Raw genomic sequence first — 19,877 nt, forward strand, 5'->3', positions numbered from 1 at the left:
CCCACGTGCAAGGAGTGCACCCTGTAAAGAGAGCTGCCCAGTGCAAAAAAAAAAGTTCAGCCTGCCCAGGAATGGCGCCGCACACATGGAGAGTTGATGCAGCAAGATGACGCAACACAAAAAGACACAGATTCCCACGCCACTGACAACAACAGAAGCCGACAAAAAGAAGAACACGCAGCAAACAGACACAGAGAACAGACAACTGGGGCAGGGGAGGGTGGGGAGGGTGGGGAGGGTGGGGCGGGGCAGGGCGGGGCAGTGGGGGAAGGAGAGAGAAATAAAACTTTAAAAAATAATAAAGAGGGAAAAAAGTGAACTTACAATTTAAAGGGAAACATAAATCCCTTGTTCAGTGATACTAAACAAAGACTTGGTTATGTAGAATATGCTGAGTCCACAATGTATAAAACAAACCAAACATCCTCTCTCCCCATCACTCATAGAAAGAGCCATCCTCAACTGAAATTCTATGAAAGAATTTAGCCTTCATGTCCTATGGTGGGGGACAGCAAGCTAAGGATTGGATTTGGGTCAAATCCATCTGCCATCTGTGTTTGTAAATAAACTTTTATTGGAATAACCATTCATTTACTTATCATCTATAGCCACTTTTACACCACAGTGGCAGTGCTAAAGAGTTGCAAAAGAGACCTTACAGCCCACAAAGCTGGCCCTTTACAAGGTCTCTTGACCTTTCCTCTAAAGCATCCATGTAGGTGATGAATTAACTTCATGTCTATGCATCTGTGATGGTACTAATCAGGTATCACCCTTCTGGGAATTGAGAAAAAATTTTGACTCAAGGCATTTACTATGTTCTGTGGTTCAGATGTGCTTCCCTTCTCATTTCTGAGTAGGGTAACCACAACTTATCACCGAAACCAGGATATTTTTGGAAGTGAAAGGGGACACAAATAATTATGCTGGACGATCTGTGTAAATTGGACCACATGGTCACCCCAGTTTGGCGGTACTGTCCAACTGTGAAACTGACAAGCTCAGAGAGCTGGTCATCCAAAGTCGAACAGGACTTGCCACCACTGTTCTTTTTGTTTTGCATAATCTGATGCCACCCCCACTGCCTCAAAAGCTGCCCTTGTATATGGCGGCACTACTTCAAACACATCACAAGTTTGGAACTTACTTTTTAATTCTTTCTCCAAAAGAAGCGATTTCCTCCAAGATGTTTTGAACTGTTGAAACAATATCTTGTACCATATAGATTCTTTCAATTAACCCCTTTTTCTCAGATTCCTAGAAAACATAAAAAGATTTAACTCAGCTACTTCATTTTTATTGTCCTTCTGTAAAAATTATTGTACCATGTTATCATGGGGTTATTAGCAACAGTGATTCCAAGAGATAAATTGGATTTTCTCCCCTCAAGGGAGATCACTAACTCAGTGAGGGCAAACCTCAGTTGTCACCTTGATATCATGAGGTCATAAAGTGAAGCCCTACAGAACCATGACTTCATTTCCTGTAGAGGCTGCTGATTCTCTCAAAGAACCCTGCAATCGCTTCATTTAGACTGAACCTGATTTCCTTTTGGTCTTCACAAAGTATATGCACGTTCCCTCTACCCTTCTTATCACAACTGTTCAGGAATGTCTCCAGCAGGCAATGGCGTGGCATGTTGTATATCCAGATAACACATTTCCTAGTACTGGGTATTCCCAGGCAAACTCTGCTGCCTTCTTCATCATGTTTTAAAATTACCATACTCTAAATGAGCTCTTTGGGCATCTTTTAGTCACCATAAACCTCAAGAGAAAGAAAAATCCTATATTCATAGATACTATTGGTTGTTGTCATCTATTTTCCAAATTATGTAGTCAACAGTCAATAACAAGGACTCATACAATAAGTGGGCCATAACAGATGCCTACCTACCTTTCATATAGGTTGCAAGATCATATTAAGTCTTCCATGAAGGGAATGATATTCAGATCCACTTACTGAGTCCACACAAATTAGATTACTTTATCCTGTTGTGAGCATTATGGACAGTACAAATCCATGACCAATTCTTAAGGATCAAGTTTTGATAAAATGAACTGCAGTACATTATGGGAAATACTTTACAATTAAAACCTTGCAGACTACACCATGATAATCCAAAACAGAAAAAGAGGATAATGGCTAGTTCAGATTGAGCTAAACTAAAAAACCATTGGAGTCAAGACTGGCATTCCCTCATCCAAATAACACTGCCATTAAGATGTCCCTGCATGCCCAGAAAGTTATTCCCTGTGAGAAAGTTTGAAAATTAATATTTTTCTTTCAATTCATCTTCCCCAGTCTACAATTCTCCATGTAAAATGGAATCCAGGTTTCTGGGACTATTACTCTTACTTTTCATGCAGAAAACCTTAAGTGTGGCTTCCCAGGTTACATAGCTGAGGCTTATAAATATAATTTAGAAAATACTTAAATGTCAGAGAAAAGATTCCCCCCAAAAGTGGTGTTTTACGCTACTTCTTAAATTCTGAAACCACTGTTTTCACTGGGACTTGGCCAGTATCCTTTCAGCTCTTGCCAACCTGGGCCATTGTGTTTATGCATACAACCTAAAACATCAAACAATCGTAATAAAACTTTTTTTTTCCTATCTAGAATTTTCTTTGGTCTAGAATTTTACTCAATTATTGAGGAAAAGCATCTAAATATTAGAGAACATTTCCTTCTGTGCAGCAAGAAAAAAAAATCGTTTTCATCTTGTTTGCTCTGTTCCATCAGACTGGACCCATGAATGGAGTGAAGGAGAACACATCACCCCATAGTAACTCTGGTAAATGCTCTGATATGGCAGAAGGGCCAAAAGCAAAGTTCCCTTCTTGTATCTGTCATTGTTACCTTATGAAGCGACATGTTTGAAACAAGATTAAAGAGAAAGGCAGAGGTTATGATGCACCATTCCACTCCCAGTCCAGTAAAGTATGATGGGATGGTTTGAGTAACTTCGTGCAATCTGATATGTGGTTCTTTATCCAACTACTTTGTACATGAGAAGAAGCCAGGCTCATAGTTTTCTCTTACAACATCAAACTTCCAGACATTTACAATTTTTCACCCTATTTTTAAATTCATTATTCCCCCTACTCTCTCACTGACTCGAATTCTTCAAACAGTTTGTGTTAAAACTTAGATATGCTGCCAAAACAACCTAATTCATGCCCAGCAATACATGGACATCTATTAACAGGACACAATGGCTAAAACATCTGTGTCTGTCACATAAGTATTCCTGTTTATAAAAGAGCATTTGAAAGCACCAGGGAGTTTGACCCAAAGGGCAAAAGTAGCTTCCTCTTTTCAGCAGCACACAGTTTAGGTCAAAACAATTTATTGGAAAATGACTCAAATTTCCATGAGGCTGAATTTCATAAAAATTTCCTATTTCAGTTGACAGATTTTTTTCCCCCATAAAATACCCAAATACATAGGTTTTGGCTGTGAAGGAAGCATGAGTTAGTGTATCAAAATAATAAGGGATTCTAAAAAATCCTTTTCCTTTTTAATGAATTTGATGTTTTAACTTGAATATTTCAACATTAAAATACTAGGTTAAAGAGTCACAGTATATTAGGATGAGAGGATAATTTATCATTCAAACTGATATGCTTTTAGGAGTGGAAGTAATAAAATTTATATAATTATTGAAGTAATTCTTTACAACTGACAAATGGGTTTTATTATATTGGTGGACCTCTAAAATTAATTCATTTTATTTTTACTTATTTTCACAAACTGTTTCAAAATAAAACCAATACATATGTACAAATTAAAACATACTTGTTTATAGTTTATCTGAATTTTAGTGAAACATGCAGAATAATTATTCCATACTTACTATATGAAATATATTTCTATATTTTAGAGTGTTTCAAAGTTGTATCTGCCTATATTCCCATGTCATGGTTATTTTTCTAAAGGACATACTTTTTGAATATCATTTTTATTTCTAATATTTTCATAAAATGTTTTTAATTATCTTCAGATTTGTACTTAAAGATTATTAAACTAAATGTCTTCACTGTGCTCACTGATTTTCGTTAAGAAAATATTCTCTCTACAGGCACTGGGGTACCTTGAAAACTTATGACAAAATTATGATACATGGAGAATATTATCAATTATATTTTAATATTGAAATTTATATTATTTCAGCCTGAATATTTTCAAAGGCACTATTTTTTTATCCATTAGATGAAACTTCTCTGTCAAACACTTTCAAGGCAAAACTTTAGATATCTCTATTTATGATTCTTTTGAATGTTTAACCAAATTTAAATGCTGAAAATGAATGACTTCTCAATTTCCTTCCACTCCTTTATGGAATATAGATGTATGCTATTAAAAATAGGAGTGCTATCAAAAGATTTCCCCCACAAATTGAGATAATCCAAAGGGTAAAAATGGAATCATGTATAGCATTTAACCTTATTGTTTACTTTGTTCAGTATATCCCTTACTTTTGTAGAGAATAAAGTTCAGTGTCTTCTTTTTTGCCAGCTTGAAAAATTTAATTTCAATTCATCAAATGCTTCAAAAGCTGAAATTAGGTGGCACTACATACATTGAAGAATTTGATTAAAATTTTTCAATTGATTATGAAAATGCAGTGACAATGTAAAAGAATTTCTTCTTTCACAGGAGAGCGAATGCTTAGGTCACCTGAAAACCCTTCAAAGGTTCAAATATTCCTAAAATCAGGTTGATTATGGACAGCAAAAAGATGATGCAGGCTATCTGTTATGCTGAAATATAATTATATAGTTAATATCACTTTGTTGCAAATATTTTGCTTTTTTCTCAACTCTAATATATATATATATATATATATAAGATAATATATGTATAATATTTATACATGCAGACACATCAGCCCCTAATTCAATTGGTGTAACATTGCTGCTTTTTTTAGGAAATTGTGAATTATGTGGGTATCATGGCCAATTCCAAGGACATTTCTGCCCCACAGAATCCTTCATTCTGTAAGAATCTTTTTCAGTCATGATACTGTCCTCCATTCTCAAAATTTATGTTCGTATGATCACTCCAAAATCTTCAATGCTAAATGTTTAAACTAAATTGACAATGGCATTCCAGATGTTGATGTTTCATCATTTACAGTATTACCTTCCAAAATCTGCACTTTGATTTAATATATTGCATTAAAAAAAAAAAACAATTTCAAAATGCAATGATTTGATTTTCTGATTGAATCATTTGATGGCATGTGGATAAGACTCTTTGCAAGGTTCTTCCTTTGCTATTGAAGTCAACAAATTAATAGCTTCCTTGTCATTTTTCATACATGTACAATGAAAAGTGGGAATGGAAAATGAGATCGATTACTATGGAAGAACAGTCATTTGATTTAATGAAAAGTCGGCTCCACAGAGACTATGCATCCCTTCCCAGTTGCATGCATTAAATTATGTTTTCAGAAACAATCGTCTTAAAGTAACTACTATTAAAGTAGCTGCTGAGGCTTCTTCCGCAGATTTCTGTCTTCGCTTTAGAAGTGTGTGTGACATCACCACATTCCCCAGGGTGGATGGGAAATGCAAGCAAACATTTTGTACAAGGTACACATTCATCTTGAGGGATGGAATAGCAGTATTTGATTATTCATTAAATGTATACTCTTTGTATTAATTTATTGTTTGCTCATTGCTCTTGGAAAAGTTTATTACATATACTTAAAAAAGGCATTTCTAACAGTAAAATAAATAGGTGCAGGTTTACTCAATATGAATGGAATCAAACATTCTAAAGAGTGCTCAGACTACTTTCTATTCTCTTTTCAGTGGAACTGCTTAAACACTTTATGTTCACCTTATGCCTACTCTAGAATTCTCATATTTCCCACCTACTCTAGAATTCTCATATTTCCCACTGTTTTCGTTTGCTAAAGGTTGTCAATGCAATATACCAGAAACATACTGGTTTTTACAATAGAAATTTATTCAGTTAAAAGCTTACAGTTCTGAGACTGTGAAAATGTCCAAATCAAGGCATCATCAGAGATGTTGCCTAACCAAAGGTGATCCTGGACTCCTGCTACATAACAAGATATAATGACAGCTCTGCCAGCCTTTGCCTTCTCCTCCAGGCTCACTTTTTCCCCGACCTTAGCTGCAGGCAATCAGGTACATGGCAGAGTCTGCTTGTCTTTCCTCTCCTCTGGGCTTCAGCTTCTTTCTCTCCAGGGGCCTTCTCTCTTAGCCTCTTGGCAACCTCTTTGTCTCTGCTTTTTTTCCTTGTGTGTATTGGTTTTAGTCCTCCATTTATAAAGGACTGTGATAAAAGGATTAAGACCTACCCTGGATCACACAATTTAATCAAAGGCACTTCAGAGAAGTGATTTAATCAAGAGTTCCCACCCACAACAGGTTTATTGCACAGGAATGGATTAGCTCTAAGGGCATGATCTTCTGGGATCCACCCAGCTTCAAATCATTGCACCCACCAACCCTTCTGAGCCAATGGCTTGGAGCCTTTGTGTATCTCACAGGCCTGGCAATGACTAGGCACAATGAGCTTCACACCACATGGCTGGCAGAGGCAACTGCCTTGCATGCTTTCTCCTCATTACCTGAGACAAGAAAAGTTAGGTCACCGATGAAAACTTTGTTTTATCAGTGAGTACCCAGCAAGCTTTCCCTCAAAGAGAGGTTTTAGTTATTTTGGCTTGGACCAGAGTCAGGAAAATAGGGATGGGCTCTTCCTGGCTGTTAGATTCAACCTGGTGTTGGTGAGAACTCAGATCACTGCACATACATCTTAGGCTACTGGAGACAACAGTAGGAGAAGCTGAAAGCAAACATGCAAGCCTAAGCAAGTAATCCCGGCTTGTTTTAATGGAAATATTAAAGGTAGTATTTCGTAAAAAATGAGGGGAAAATCAGTAAACTGAGATTTTCTGCACAAAGAGGGACATGTGGTTACCTTAAATCAGTTTTCCCTAGAATTTATTAGCAGAGTAAGAAACCAGTTCTTTCCAGACAGTTCTTCACGACAGGGGGGAGAAACATTTTTGCATGTGTTTCTACCTCCTCCTTTGAATCTCTGGGTGAGACACTTGCTATCCAGGTAAGGGAGGGGACACAGACATCTGAGGGCAGATGTCTTCATGATTAGTGGTACATGTAGTTTCTGTTCCCTGAATGATTTACAGCCTTTGGGCAACACCTGTGTGTTTATCAAGGCATGGTAACTTCTATGCTATAAGAATTTGATATTCATATGTTCATACTCTGGAGTATTTCATGAATATCTTCCACTACCCTCCTATTATGCAATGCCTGGCTTAAACTGGTGGGTGACAGATCACTTTATCGGGTCAAGTATTTTCAAACTGATTGTGGTGAGCACATCCTATGGCACTTTCTTGATGGAGGAAGACAGGTAGGGAAAGAGGAGGGTATCAAGTTGAATATCTTAGTCCAAAGGATTATTTATACCAACTAGAGAAAGAGGCCAGTGCTCAGAGTTTAAGAGAAGTTTCCAGGCCTCAAAAAACTCAGCAGAATGATGGAAAAGCCCTACTCAAGCTTACTGGCTTTTGTGAAACCTTTTCCTAAAGATGCCAGCCAGCACTGGAATGTTTTTCTTCTTTCATTTTGCATTATACCTCTGCTCACTTAATCATTCTAGTAGCAACCTTACCTCATCTCTCTTTTATTTTAATATATATATATTTTTAAAGATTTATTTATTTCTCTCCCCTTTCCCCCCGCCCCTGCCCCAGTTGTCTGTTCTCTGTGTTTATTTTGCTGTGTGTTCTTTGTCTGCTTCTGTTGTCAGCGGCACAGGAATCTGTATTTCTTTTTGTTGCGTCATCTTATCGTGTCAGCTCTACGTGTGGGCAGCACTATTCCTGGGCAGGCTGCACTTTCTTTCACGCTGGGCGGCTCTCCTTATGGGGCGCACTCCTTGCGTGTGGAGCTCCCCTGCGCAGGGACACCCCTGCATGACAGGGCACTCCTTGTGCGCATCAGCACTGCGCATGGGCCAGCTCCACACGGGTCAAGGAGGCCTGGGGTTTGAACCACGGACCTCCCATGTGGTAGATGGATGCCCTAACCACTGGGCCAAGTCTGCTTCCCCTCATGTCTTTTAATATACAACTTACATCTTTTGAACAGTAGACTATTGCTTCCATGGATCTCTTCTCTTTAACAATATCCCCCATGTATTAAATGGAGAGTATATACCAATGAACATATTACATATCTTTCTGAAGATTAAAAGGCTCAGTATCAATATCTCCATTCATAGGAAACCGAGATTTGGAGAGGTTATGCATTGTGTCCACGTTCACACAGTATGTGGCAAAGAATTCCAACCCAGAATTCTTTCAACTCGAGTGTCCTCTCGTTCCAAGAAACTCTATAAGTTTCTACTGGACATTTCACAACTCACATTTGTTCTTTGGGATCTAGGAGTCACTGTTTTCTCACTACTGTCCATGTAATGAAATATATCATTTTCAGACACTATGTTCAGTCACATAATTTTGCCTTCTGCTCATTTCCAGCATTTCTTGGCCCAATTTTTATGAGAAATTGTGGTAGATTATTTCTCCTTTTGAACGTATTTGGGGAAGGATGTTTCTTTACATTTTTATCTAACAGTTGGGGTAATCAGGATCAAGTGCATAAATAGATAAAATTAAAACAAACAGACAGAAAGCCCTCTAATATGCACGAGACTCCAAAGGCCTAGCCATTTTGGGAACAGCAGTCTTTGGAGCCAGGAAGAGCTGGGGTCAACACTAGTTTTGGTGTTAACTGACTCTGCTCTTGTAAAAAGTTCCTTAACCGGAGTCCCAATTTCTCTGTCTTTTAAAATGGATATCATAATCCCACTCCTGCCTCAAGTGTTAGGAGGATTAACTATTACAGCACATGGAAAGCACTGGCCCACTCCAGGTGCTTCATAAATATAAGTTCCCTTCCCTTTTAAGGAGGCATTGAGATAAAAACAATGAATAACCTTTTGTCTAACTTCAGGAATACTGGGGTTAATTCAAGTTGTGAAAGAAATGATCCTCCAGGACAAGTCTACTCATGTCACCCTGGGGTGTAAGGAAGATCAGCTGGCAGATCTATCTGCTTCATGCTGGCTTTATTTACAGGTTTCAGATTGAACCACGGAATGTGGCAATAACACAGTTTAGCAAACACAACATTACATCTGTGCTGCCACCAAACTGCCTAGGAAGAATAACAGTGATTCATTCAGGAAGACAGAACCGCTATCACATGTGCTTTACTTAACATATGAGGCTTCCGATTTATAGGAGGAGATGTGTAATACAAGTAGTGATGGCCATTGATGTGATTCAATAAGTGAACAAGGTAATTGTGACCAAACACATATTTGTAGGTTTCTACCTTTGGGAAATAATGTAGATTTTCATTACAAACTTTTAAAAAGTATGTCAAAGCATAATTAAAGTTCATATGATTTAGAGTTGATTTACGAGCAAGCCCGTATCATCATATAACAGAAGAAATGAGAGCATGGGATTTTTTTCAAGTCCAGAATTCAAATCTCTTAAGGGTCCTTTGTTTCGTGATAGACTCCCAAGAAAGAACTGTACTCGTAGCAAGAAAAATAATGGCAAGGTCCAAGTTTTAACCTAAAAAATACACACTAATATATATAAAGATAAAAGCAAGATCAATATTTTGTCACTGTCCATGTGTTTGCAAAATGTCTAAAGAAATAAGTCTTTTGGTTAAGCTTTGTAAGCAGTGAAGTTAAAAACAAACAACATGCCTACTTTGCCACATGCTTGTTCATGTTTTTCAAGAAAAGCATATCAAAACAAAACCAAAAATAGAAATAATTCAGGTCAATCTTTCTTTCTTCAAAGTCTTTTTGCCTTCCTCATTTCACCAATGCATACAGCATGATAGGTGGAATAAACTAGCTTCCAGCCTCTGGGAGAGAACTAATTCCATCAAAATGAATTTACAAATGAGAATTAATTATATAGTCAGTATGTTACTTTAAATCTTGCCTGCATACACTGATTTAAGAGAATCTCTCATTACTCTGTTAATTTCCTCAGTAAAACCAGCAAGCTATTCCCCAAAACTGACCATGCCAGCCAAGTAATATCCTTTCACATGCTTAAAAACCAAGTAGTATTTGTCACATAATGCACATTATTTCCAAAAGGGATAAATACAACATGTCTAGCTCAGGATCCTCCCAGTGATTTCAGCCATCTAGACCAAAGATGAAAATATATAATAACTTTCAACTTTATATTTGTTCTCTATTTCAACCCACTGAATACTAAAAGCCTACAACATGAAAACTTGAGGAATTATAAACATTAGAAATACATTGAGTGACATTTAGCATGGGGAAAAAAAAGCTTCGCAGCATCTGTCATAACAAAAAAAGAAGCAATATTTCTGATATATGAGATTAAAAATTATTCTTTGGGAAGCCTGGCTTAATGCACTGGGAACTGGCTTTAGGACTTCTTCCCATGAGATATGTGTACAGGCACATGCACACACACACACACACACACACACAGAGCCAACTCAACGGTGCTTCCTATTAAAATGGGAAAAAAATCTGTACTCTTAGGAAAGTATTTCCTTCTCAAGTGGTACATTTGCTTTCAGAAATGAAAATAAAGGAAGGTGGATTTTGAATCAATATTGTTTCTAATGGGTTTATACTACTCGAACTACCTTTACATTATATAAAGCCCTTACACAGTGCACTTATATTTGCTAATGTGTCTTTGGCTAGCAAACAGGAATTTCATCTGGTATCAAACGGGAAGGTTGGAAAGGAAAAACAACAACAACAACAAAAGGAAAATACTGATAAAACACAATGGAAAGAATTGGTAACAGTTTAGAAAAAAAGTATTTGGAATTGGATCCATGTAGAGATTGATTCCATTAAAAGTTTCTCAGAGCCAATTAACGGAATGCCATGACACTATCAAGTAAACAAGGCTAACAGTTTTCTATAACTATAATTATTGTAGATATATGCATGATGTGCTACTCTTGCTAATTCAGCTGTGTGCATCCTTTGGTTTTCTCTGAGAGTGGGAAGTGGGGAGGATGTAAGAAAATATTTATGTGATCAAGCAACATAACTAGTAATTCTCATTACCCTAAGACTTGGCTCCAACATCACCTTTCGTCAGCAGTCTTGGGTTCACCCAGGTATTTCCTCCTTACTGCCCAGCATAGCATCCAAACCTTAATTAAAGTCCCAATCATGCCGCACTGTGATTATTTACTATGAGCACCTTGTTTCTGTTTGTCTGTTTTATACCCCTGGAGTCTCTGATACAGAGGAACCCTCCATAAATGTCACCAATAACAGTGTAGAAAATTGGACCAACAAACTTATAGCATATTTCCTTCATAACAATGTGGTATGGTTAAAAATAAATAGGATTTAAGTCAGAAGAGCTGGGTTTGAGTCCCCATCAAAAAGGTTATTTAATTTCTCTTAATCTTGGTTTGTTCAGTTTTAGGTGGGGAAAATAATATCAAGTTTAACCATTTGAGTATTGAATGAGATAAAGCATATAAAAGCAGTCTGAGAATTGTAAATGCTCTATAAATATTATTATTATTATTAATCTAATTGCTTAAATAGTTTTTACTCCAATGGTCTTGTTTTAAATTGTTACTTTGTTTTAACTATTGCTTAAATTGGTACTTTTTCCTTGAGGGCAAAAAAAGTGGTATTCATACATTTTTACCCATTGCCTTATAAATTAGATACTCATTGGATATTTAGGACTTTGGGTGAACCACACTAAAACAGAGGCAATTTCATAATGAAAGGCATGAGGAAAGGCTCAAAAAACACAATGACTTGTGGGTAATCAGGCTACAACATTCAATGTATTCTATATCAGCATGATGTCATCATTTAGGCAATAAATTTAAAACCTAGATGTAGTATAGACTACTAAAACACCAGAGCTTCTGGCCATATTCTATTCTATTAGACTGCATATTAACAAATAGATAATTCTTTTAATTTATAGTTTGGTATATCATATTTTAAAATACCTGTGGTAATGTACAAAGTATAACTCTTACAGTGGAAATCATGATGAAGATCTACAGGCATGAGGGCTATTAGTAAGCAATAAAATAAGTAGGATATTCTGATTAATGCTCCAAAGGACTAGCTTAATAATTTCTATAGGATTTCTGAATTCTAAACATAATGAAACCAAAACATTTTTAAGAAACTATTATTTTTAAGAGGAAAATCTGAGCAAGTTGAAATATAAGTATGAGGATTTCAGGAAATGAATAAGCAACCCCTTCTCATTCAAATATGCATAAACTGGTCATTAAGAATTGGCTGGCATCCACTTCACTATTAAAGTCTTGAAAGTAAGATGGTATGGTAGGAATGTAAGCAATTAAATCAATTCATCCCTAAAAATCATATTAAATCAGACTAAAGGAAGTTAAATCCAAATGACCATTTACTTTATTCCCTTGAAAATTATCCCTCGCAGGTCTTCTAAAATGTGTTCTAAGCATAAATTGTGTATGCCCTGAAGATGTGTGTATTTACGTGACTGTGTATGCACAACTATTAACCTTTCTGGCTTTTATTTTCTTAGAAATATCACACTTTATCATCTTAAAGTATCACCGCTTATATGATGGTTTAAAAATAATCACTAATCAAATCAATTTACTGAGTTTTGGACATTCTTAAAAGGCATAAAGAAATCATAAGCAAAACTACCCTCACTATTAGACTGTAAGAAGACTTCTTCCAAGGATAACAGTCTCCCCTGGTTGACATACTATAGATCGTCTTCTCTCTCTGGAACAAGAAAACAGGGAATGAGGCATCAAAGACCTAACCATCACGTCCAAAGGAATGTGGAGATTAATTTACAGTAAAAATTCTTTTTAAAACATATGCCATGTGTTTCTCCTTTAAGAAAGCTCTGCCTGGGCAATGGTAAGTGGACTAATAAGCTGGAGGAGGGAAATCATTTCAAACACTGATATCGATGATTTAAAATATACTTAAATTTTAATGACGGCTTTCTTATTGTGAAAATAGGATAGAGATTCATTTGTGTCCTTTCATTAAAAAATGTTCCTCAATCAATCAACAAAACTATACTAGATGTGTTTCTTGTTTTCTTAAAGGAAAACGCCACTATTTTTCATTTATAATTGATAAGAAAGGGTGATTTTCCCCCCCTAAAAACTCTGTCAAGTAATTGTGAACTTACTGATGATCCTAAACAAACAAAACTACACATCATTGAAGTCCTATTTTACATAGCCCAGTTAAACAAACAAACCAAGAACTCCACCATAAGGCATTAGAAAGCAGTTTCTTTTTGATAACAAAAAAGCAAGTGGGTGGTTTTGAAAAAAAGTTTTTAATGCATGCCCTTATGATTTGTTATTCCTGATGTTAATAGTAAAACTGAAACATTCTATGTAAGTGATTGTTGGGCTGGAAATAAGAAAGAAACTCTAATGCAAGTATTTATACCTTCAGCAATGAAAACAAGATATTATTGTCTTACATGACCTTTCCTAAGTATGGGGACACAGCATTTTACACAATAGTTTCTTAGTTCATGCTTCAATTACTGACCTTTACTGTGTAGAAAATTAATGCAATTTTCATTGTAATCCATCCGTACAAATAAGGTCCACACGGAAGGATTCCACATATGGAATCTAATACAAATAGGAAATGTCAGCTGATTGCTGTTGGCCGAACTTAGCTATTGTCTGCTTGGTCTGGAGTTCCTAGCAAACAATACTTTTAACAAGCAATTTCTTACACGGGCCATCAGGTATGACAATGAAGGGTTTCCTCTTTTCAAAGTTTAGTTTGTAGGTTTATTTTCCCCAAAGCTAAAAAATACTGGTTACCAGAAAGCACTGTTATAAATAAAAGCCCACAGAAAGAAGGAAGGCAAAATTGCGGAGTCTAAACTGGTTTCTAACACAGGTGACAATCATGTGCTTTTAACAATGAGAAGGAACAAGAGCCTACAGTGATGCCATTTTACAACAACCTCTGTGCCAGACAGTAAAAGTATGACAGACCCCAGGCTGTGTCCTGGACTGTGCATTGGAGACAGGCAGAGTATGGGAAAGCAATCACCTCCTGAGGAAGTTGTGCCAAGGGGCCCAGCCATGCTTTCATCTTCCCAGATCATCCGCGATGGTATTCTGGGGGAAGGGGTGCTGGCAATTAAGGAGTGTCACTTTCAAGATGGATAGTTTGGGTAGAAAGGAGTTTCTCTCCTCTTCTGGTTTTGAATGAAACGGCTGTGTGTTTATAATCTGTAAACAGTCCATCTCTCACTAAACGCGTTACAATTCCCAGAAGCATGGTCTGTCATGTCGAACATGCAACAGAAGCCAGGAGGGCTCTGTGGGCAAAGCCTCTGTTACAGCGCACTATGGATGGGAATCCCCCAGGGGTTGTGCGTCCAGGATCCTGACGAGCACATCTTAATTGTGGAGGCCGCTATACGTGAAAAGAAATGATGTCTCATAACACACACGTGGGTGTGTATGCAAGGTTTTAAAATTGCCCACGTTTTGCTCAGCCACAAAAATCTCTCTGCCTTGCAAATCACTTAGAGAAGTGAGAGCAGAAGGTATATAGACAAGAACTAAAAAGTTTGTCCATCTTCCCTAACAAGAGAAAGGTAATGTTATGCCAAAGAGGCATCAACAGAAGTCAACATTTTGTTTTAGACTTATTTCTCCCAAAGATTTCAGGGAAACATAAAATAGAGGAAGCAAAACTCTTGTGGTCCTGCTCTAGCTCTTAAATGGTGCCATTAAAACAGAGTGATTAAGAATATCTCAGAAGTACAAGTACCCTGGAGGGAGCGAGCTCAGCCTTTGTGCCAATCTCACAGGATGAATTGACACAACTGTCATGTTGAGGGCCAGGCCTGGATGAATGCAACAGCTCCAGGGCTCTCCCTGTATATGCGGGGGCCCAACTCTCCCCTCAGTCATCCGTGCCCAGAAAGGTTCTCCATAGAGTCCAAGTGACTCCACATCAACACCCCCAGGCAGCCTTTGAGGCAGCACTGTGGAAAACTAGACCTTGAAAAACGCGGGTCTAGATTTTAAGGCTTGATTTTGTTGCTTGCCAGTTACTGAACATCACTTTCTCATTCATTGCTTTCTTGTTGGATGTTCTCCTTCATCAGTTTGGCCAAAGATTGCCCCTAAGGATGGGTGGCTCATTTAAACAGGTTTGATCAAACAGAAAAAAAAATCGAATTTTTCCTAGTAGGGGTTTAAAATAATTTCATTAATACTCATGATTTTCTTTGATAAAATCAGTCATCATGCACTTTAGCGTGGCTTTGACTATTTACAATATGCAATGAGTTATTTCAGTCAGAAGCTGCTAATACCAATTCATGAAGAAGAAAGTTGTATCTGTGTAACACCTACTCTGAAAAAAGGCTTATTCCTTTTTTAAAAGTATTATACTTTATTTTATTATTTTGCTATTATTAGCGGTCATCTTAGCACAAGAAATAAGATTTACTTTGCAATCCATCCAATTTGCACTAAATGGGCAAAACCATCTGGTCCACTCAATTAATTCTAAGGCTTTGTGTCATAGAGCCACTATCTTTGAATTCATTTCTATTCTATGGGCATTTTTATATTAATACTTACTCTTAAAGTTCCCTCTTTCCCCTTTTCCTCTCCCACAAGCCTCCTATATTCTACCATCATGAGCCCCACATTCCATAGGTTTTAAAGGAGTACAAGTCCATTAAGCTCTAAGCGTTTCATTTGGCATTTCACTTTTTTCATTTTATTCCAGAAGGTTTGTCTGAAAGCGTAATGACAACAAAAGCAGCAGATTTGAGAGATTCTCCCAGGAGAAGAAAACGGACAGATGTATGCAGACATAGAGCTGAAAATGTTGCCAGCAACAGCTGGGAAAGTGACAAGCTCTGAAGTGAGTGACCAACCCCACAGAGTGCAGACACCAACCTAAAGTAACAGCGATTTCACTTGATTTACTTTTGCCTTCCTGGGGTACCTTTTATCTACAGAGGGGAAGGCTAATCTTGGCTTGAGTCAAATGAAAGGCCTCCCAGAGGCATGCTTATTATAACATTTCAATTATTGCTGGTATTTTACCCACTTTCAATCTCATTTTTAAAACTCTTAAAAAGGAATATCTTGTTTTTAATTTACAAGAATATCAATACATTCAATGATACTGAAAAAAATAGACTCAACAAGGAAGAACACTATCTGCTCAAAAAACTAACATTCCATTTTATATGCTTTCTTGAGCACACTCACCTTGTCATCTTCATCCTCCTCGTCATCTATGTCTGTGCTTTCCTGAAAGGAAAACCCACGATTTGTTAATAACACATCAACTGAAATTTGCAAAGGCAAATGAAGCTCATACACATGCTTTAAGTTTCTCTACACAATTTAAGCCCTAGTATTTCTAAAATGCATTATAACCTCTTGAAAAATAACACTCGTAAAGTTCAGGGACACTGTGGCAAGACTATAAACAATATGCACAATCTACATAAAACAGTTAACTATAAATAAAGCTATTAGGCGGGTGCCCTTTGAAGGCATCCAGCTTTAAAAATGCATTGCTGAGTTGTACTTTCTGTAAACAGTTTTTGTTCTTATTCTGACAAATGAACCGACTACAACTTGAAGGCTGAGAACACCATACTCCGTTTGTGCTAGGCTCATTGTTATAATGACTGCTCTTTCCCTTTGGGGCCATTACTGAAACATTAGACAGTAGAAAATGCATTAGTCTGAATATAATCAATCTCAAGGAGAAGTTACAGGTTTCAACATAGTATTACTGTTTTCCTTGGGTTTTGGGAGAGGGGGGTGAAGGAACAGAACACAGGGTTCTCCTCTCTCCAGACTAAGGTTGCCCAGTTTCAGTTCAGGTGCTGCAGTGCCGGGTATGTGGGGTATGTGTCTAATAGGCTTGTTCAGCTTAGCTTAAAACCTTGGTGATTCAAAAGGGAATTTTTATTCACATTGTTGCCCTATTTAAAAGCTACTGTCGGTATACAATCAAATGGGTTCAGGAGCTCAGAAAGAATGCTGGGTATTAAGAAAACCAGGGTCTATTTGCGCTGGAGCACTTACCTTTCTGCTTTACCTCACAAAGGTCAGGTATGTTGTTTAGATGCCATTGGTAAAAAAGAAGTGTCAATATGATGCTCTGAAAAGGGAATAACTCTAAAGTTCCCAGAGACTACTCTGCTATACCCCATAAAATGCACTCAGAAGTCAGCAAGAAATTTCTCCAGGGCTGGCACTGCCTTACCAGTCAGTATTCTCATGAGTCTTAACTAGAAGTCACTTGTTGACATTCACTGATCCTCAGGAGAACTACCCAATTCTCCAATTGGAGCAAGCATGTTTCATGAGAGCAAATGAGGCTCTTAGGTAGTAACAAGACCCTTCTCGTTGGCTGACGGACACCAAACACACGAGCTTAAATGATTCACTCTGCCCTCACAACGTAAAAGCACATATTTTGCCACTTAATCTCAAAAATGGTAAAGTCATTATATCTTCCAGTGACTAGATCTTACTTTATTTTAGAAAAACTTCTGGAACCATGATGTGGCTACTTCTTTATTCTAGCGAGCATTTGAGAACACAGTCTTTTCAATATTCTGTTGAGTATTCTATATTTATTTAGTTCAGTTTACCTAGCAATGTTTTGTTTAAAGATAAAAGCAATATGTCACAGAGGATGGAACTAAGCCCTGATTGTGAAACATTCTTCCTAAAGAAAAGGTCAAGGGCAGAAGCCATGAGGCCATCAACTAGAGACGTCTCTCAAGGTAGACATTTGGAGAAAGTTGTGAAACTGTGAAGTCACCTAACCATTTCATCAATCATAGCGCATGTCAAAATTTTATTTCTCAACATCAACCTATCATTTATCTTGTCTCTGATTATATAGCAAATCATCAGTTGTTTTATTTCAATAAATATATGAATACAATAATGCCATGACATATTACTCTAGCAATCCTACCACTTCCATATAATTTCTCAGAGATATTGACAATGGTTCTGAGAGATCCCATTTATATCTTTCAAGGCACTGCCATAACAAGAAGCCTCCAGCCCCCAAAATGTAGGAGCCAGATGTTTATCAACGTCCTTACTTGGTAAAATTACCCACCTCACAAATATTCTAGAAGAGTTGTGAGCCACCAGTTTATTGTAAACAAAGTTAAGATATTTCAGAAGATTTTGCTACATATGGAAATTCTATCAAACATTTCTTTGCAAAGTAAGTTAAAAATTCGAAGATAATTTCCAAATATATAACTGATATAAATCTAGATATTTATTTTCGAGGGTATAGATTTAATTACTTTCGGTTATACTGCTACCAATAATATCTATGTTCATTAGAAATAGACAAAGGTTTTAGTTTTACTACAAAATAGGCCATATGATCCCTTCAAATAACATCAAAATAAAAATTACAATTCACCTGATCAGTTTTGGTTGGGAGTTACTAGGAAAATAGGAAGCTGTGAAGTATTTCGGACCCAATTTGGACACAAATACAGAGTCAAAGTAAAGCTTAGAAAGCAAAAAAGAAAGTGCAATCTTGATGCATATTGTTTTTCACAAATGGTCCCATGTGTAGCTGAAATTAGGTATGAAAACCTTTGTGAGAGATTGATGAGTCTTACATGCTGATAATATTGTGGTGAGGCTATTGGGAAGGGGCTGGAAGCTCATGTATGTGAGCAGCACCCAGTGCGCAGGTACACAGAGGGGCAGCAAACACTGAGATGGGAAAACAACGTGCTCTTGAACAATCAATGCCTTAAAGAAGAAACTACAAGGGAAATTAGGAAATACTTGAGTCAAAGGAAGATGAAAATACAACATACCAAAACTATGGAATGCAGCAAAGGCAGTGTTAGTGGGGAAGTTTGTAGCTCTAAATGCTTACATTCAAAAGAAAAAAAAAATTCAAATCAGAAATGTAACCTCAAAACTGGAAGAACTAGAAAAAAGAAGAGCAAAGTAAACCCAAAATGAGCAGAAGGAAGCAAATAACGAAGATTAGAGTAGAGATAAATGAAATAGAGAATTAAAGAAACAATAGAGAGAATCAAGAAGCGAAAAGTTGGTTGTTTGAAAAGGTCAATAAAATTGACAAACCTTTACTAGATTGATGAAGAAAAAAAAGAAAGAGGATACAAAAGATTAAAATCAGAAATGAAAAGGAGGACACTACTGCTAACCCCTCAGAAATAGGTATTTTAAAGGATACTATAAACAACCCTACACCAACAAATTAGATAACCTAGATGAAATGGACAAATTCATGGAAACACACATACCTCCTACACTGGGAATTTAGAGAACTGCAGAACACATCTGGGCACCTGATAACAGAGGGCCCATGCCCACCCCCTCCCTCTGCCCTGGAAATTGGCAAGCCACTAAGAATTTGCTAAGCCTTCAGGCCACAGGAAAGCAGAGTTAAGTGCACGAGGTGAGGTGCCTAAGCAGAGAGGCCTGGGGCAGGCTCCTCCTACAGGGCCCTGTGTATCCTGCAGGGGCTCAGGGAGCCCCAGGGATTTCCCCCAGTGGCTAAGAAGGTTATGCACAGGAAACTCCCAGAGAGCCAGATGTGCACAGAGGTATCATAGGCATGTTCAAATCATGGCTAAGAACCAGAAGCCCCCTCCCCCCCCCCGCCGCTTCAAAGGTAGGCTCAGAAGCCCACTATCAGCGGAAAATTCCAGATGACACACAACAAAAGCCCTCCCCTGGAAA

General features: G+C 37.4%; 1 protein-coding gene across 5 annotated transcripts in view; it reads right to left on the reverse strand.

The window, feature by feature from the left end:
- Positions 1-19,877, reverse strand: part of MCTP2 (multiple C2 and transmembrane domain containing 2) — a 258,051-nt gene that overhangs the window by 16,201 nt on the left and 221,973 nt on the right. For 2 of the 5 annotated variants that reach the window (XM_071214337.1, XM_058294640.2), the window contains 3 exons: positions 16,371-16,412; positions 12,784-12,864; positions 1,148-1,257 (listed from right to left, as the gene is read on the reverse strand). In XM_071214337.1, the coding sequence (XP_071070438.1) occupies positions 1,148-1,257; positions 12,784-12,864; positions 16,371-16,412 (233 nt within the window). The remainder of the gene's footprint in view (positions 1-1,147; positions 1,258-12,783; positions 12,865-16,370; positions 16,413-19,877) is intronic. The other 3 variants (XM_058294644.2, XM_071214339.1, XM_071214338.1) reach the window with 2 other exon arrangements.

This window comes from Dasypus novemcinctus, chromosome 3 (assembly GCF_030445035.2).
Source record: "Dasypus novemcinctus isolate mDasNov1 chromosome 3, mDasNov1.1.hap2, whole genome shotgun sequence".
Lineage (NCBI taxonomy): Eukaryota > Metazoa > Chordata > Mammalia > Cingulata > Dasypodidae > Dasypus > Dasypus novemcinctus.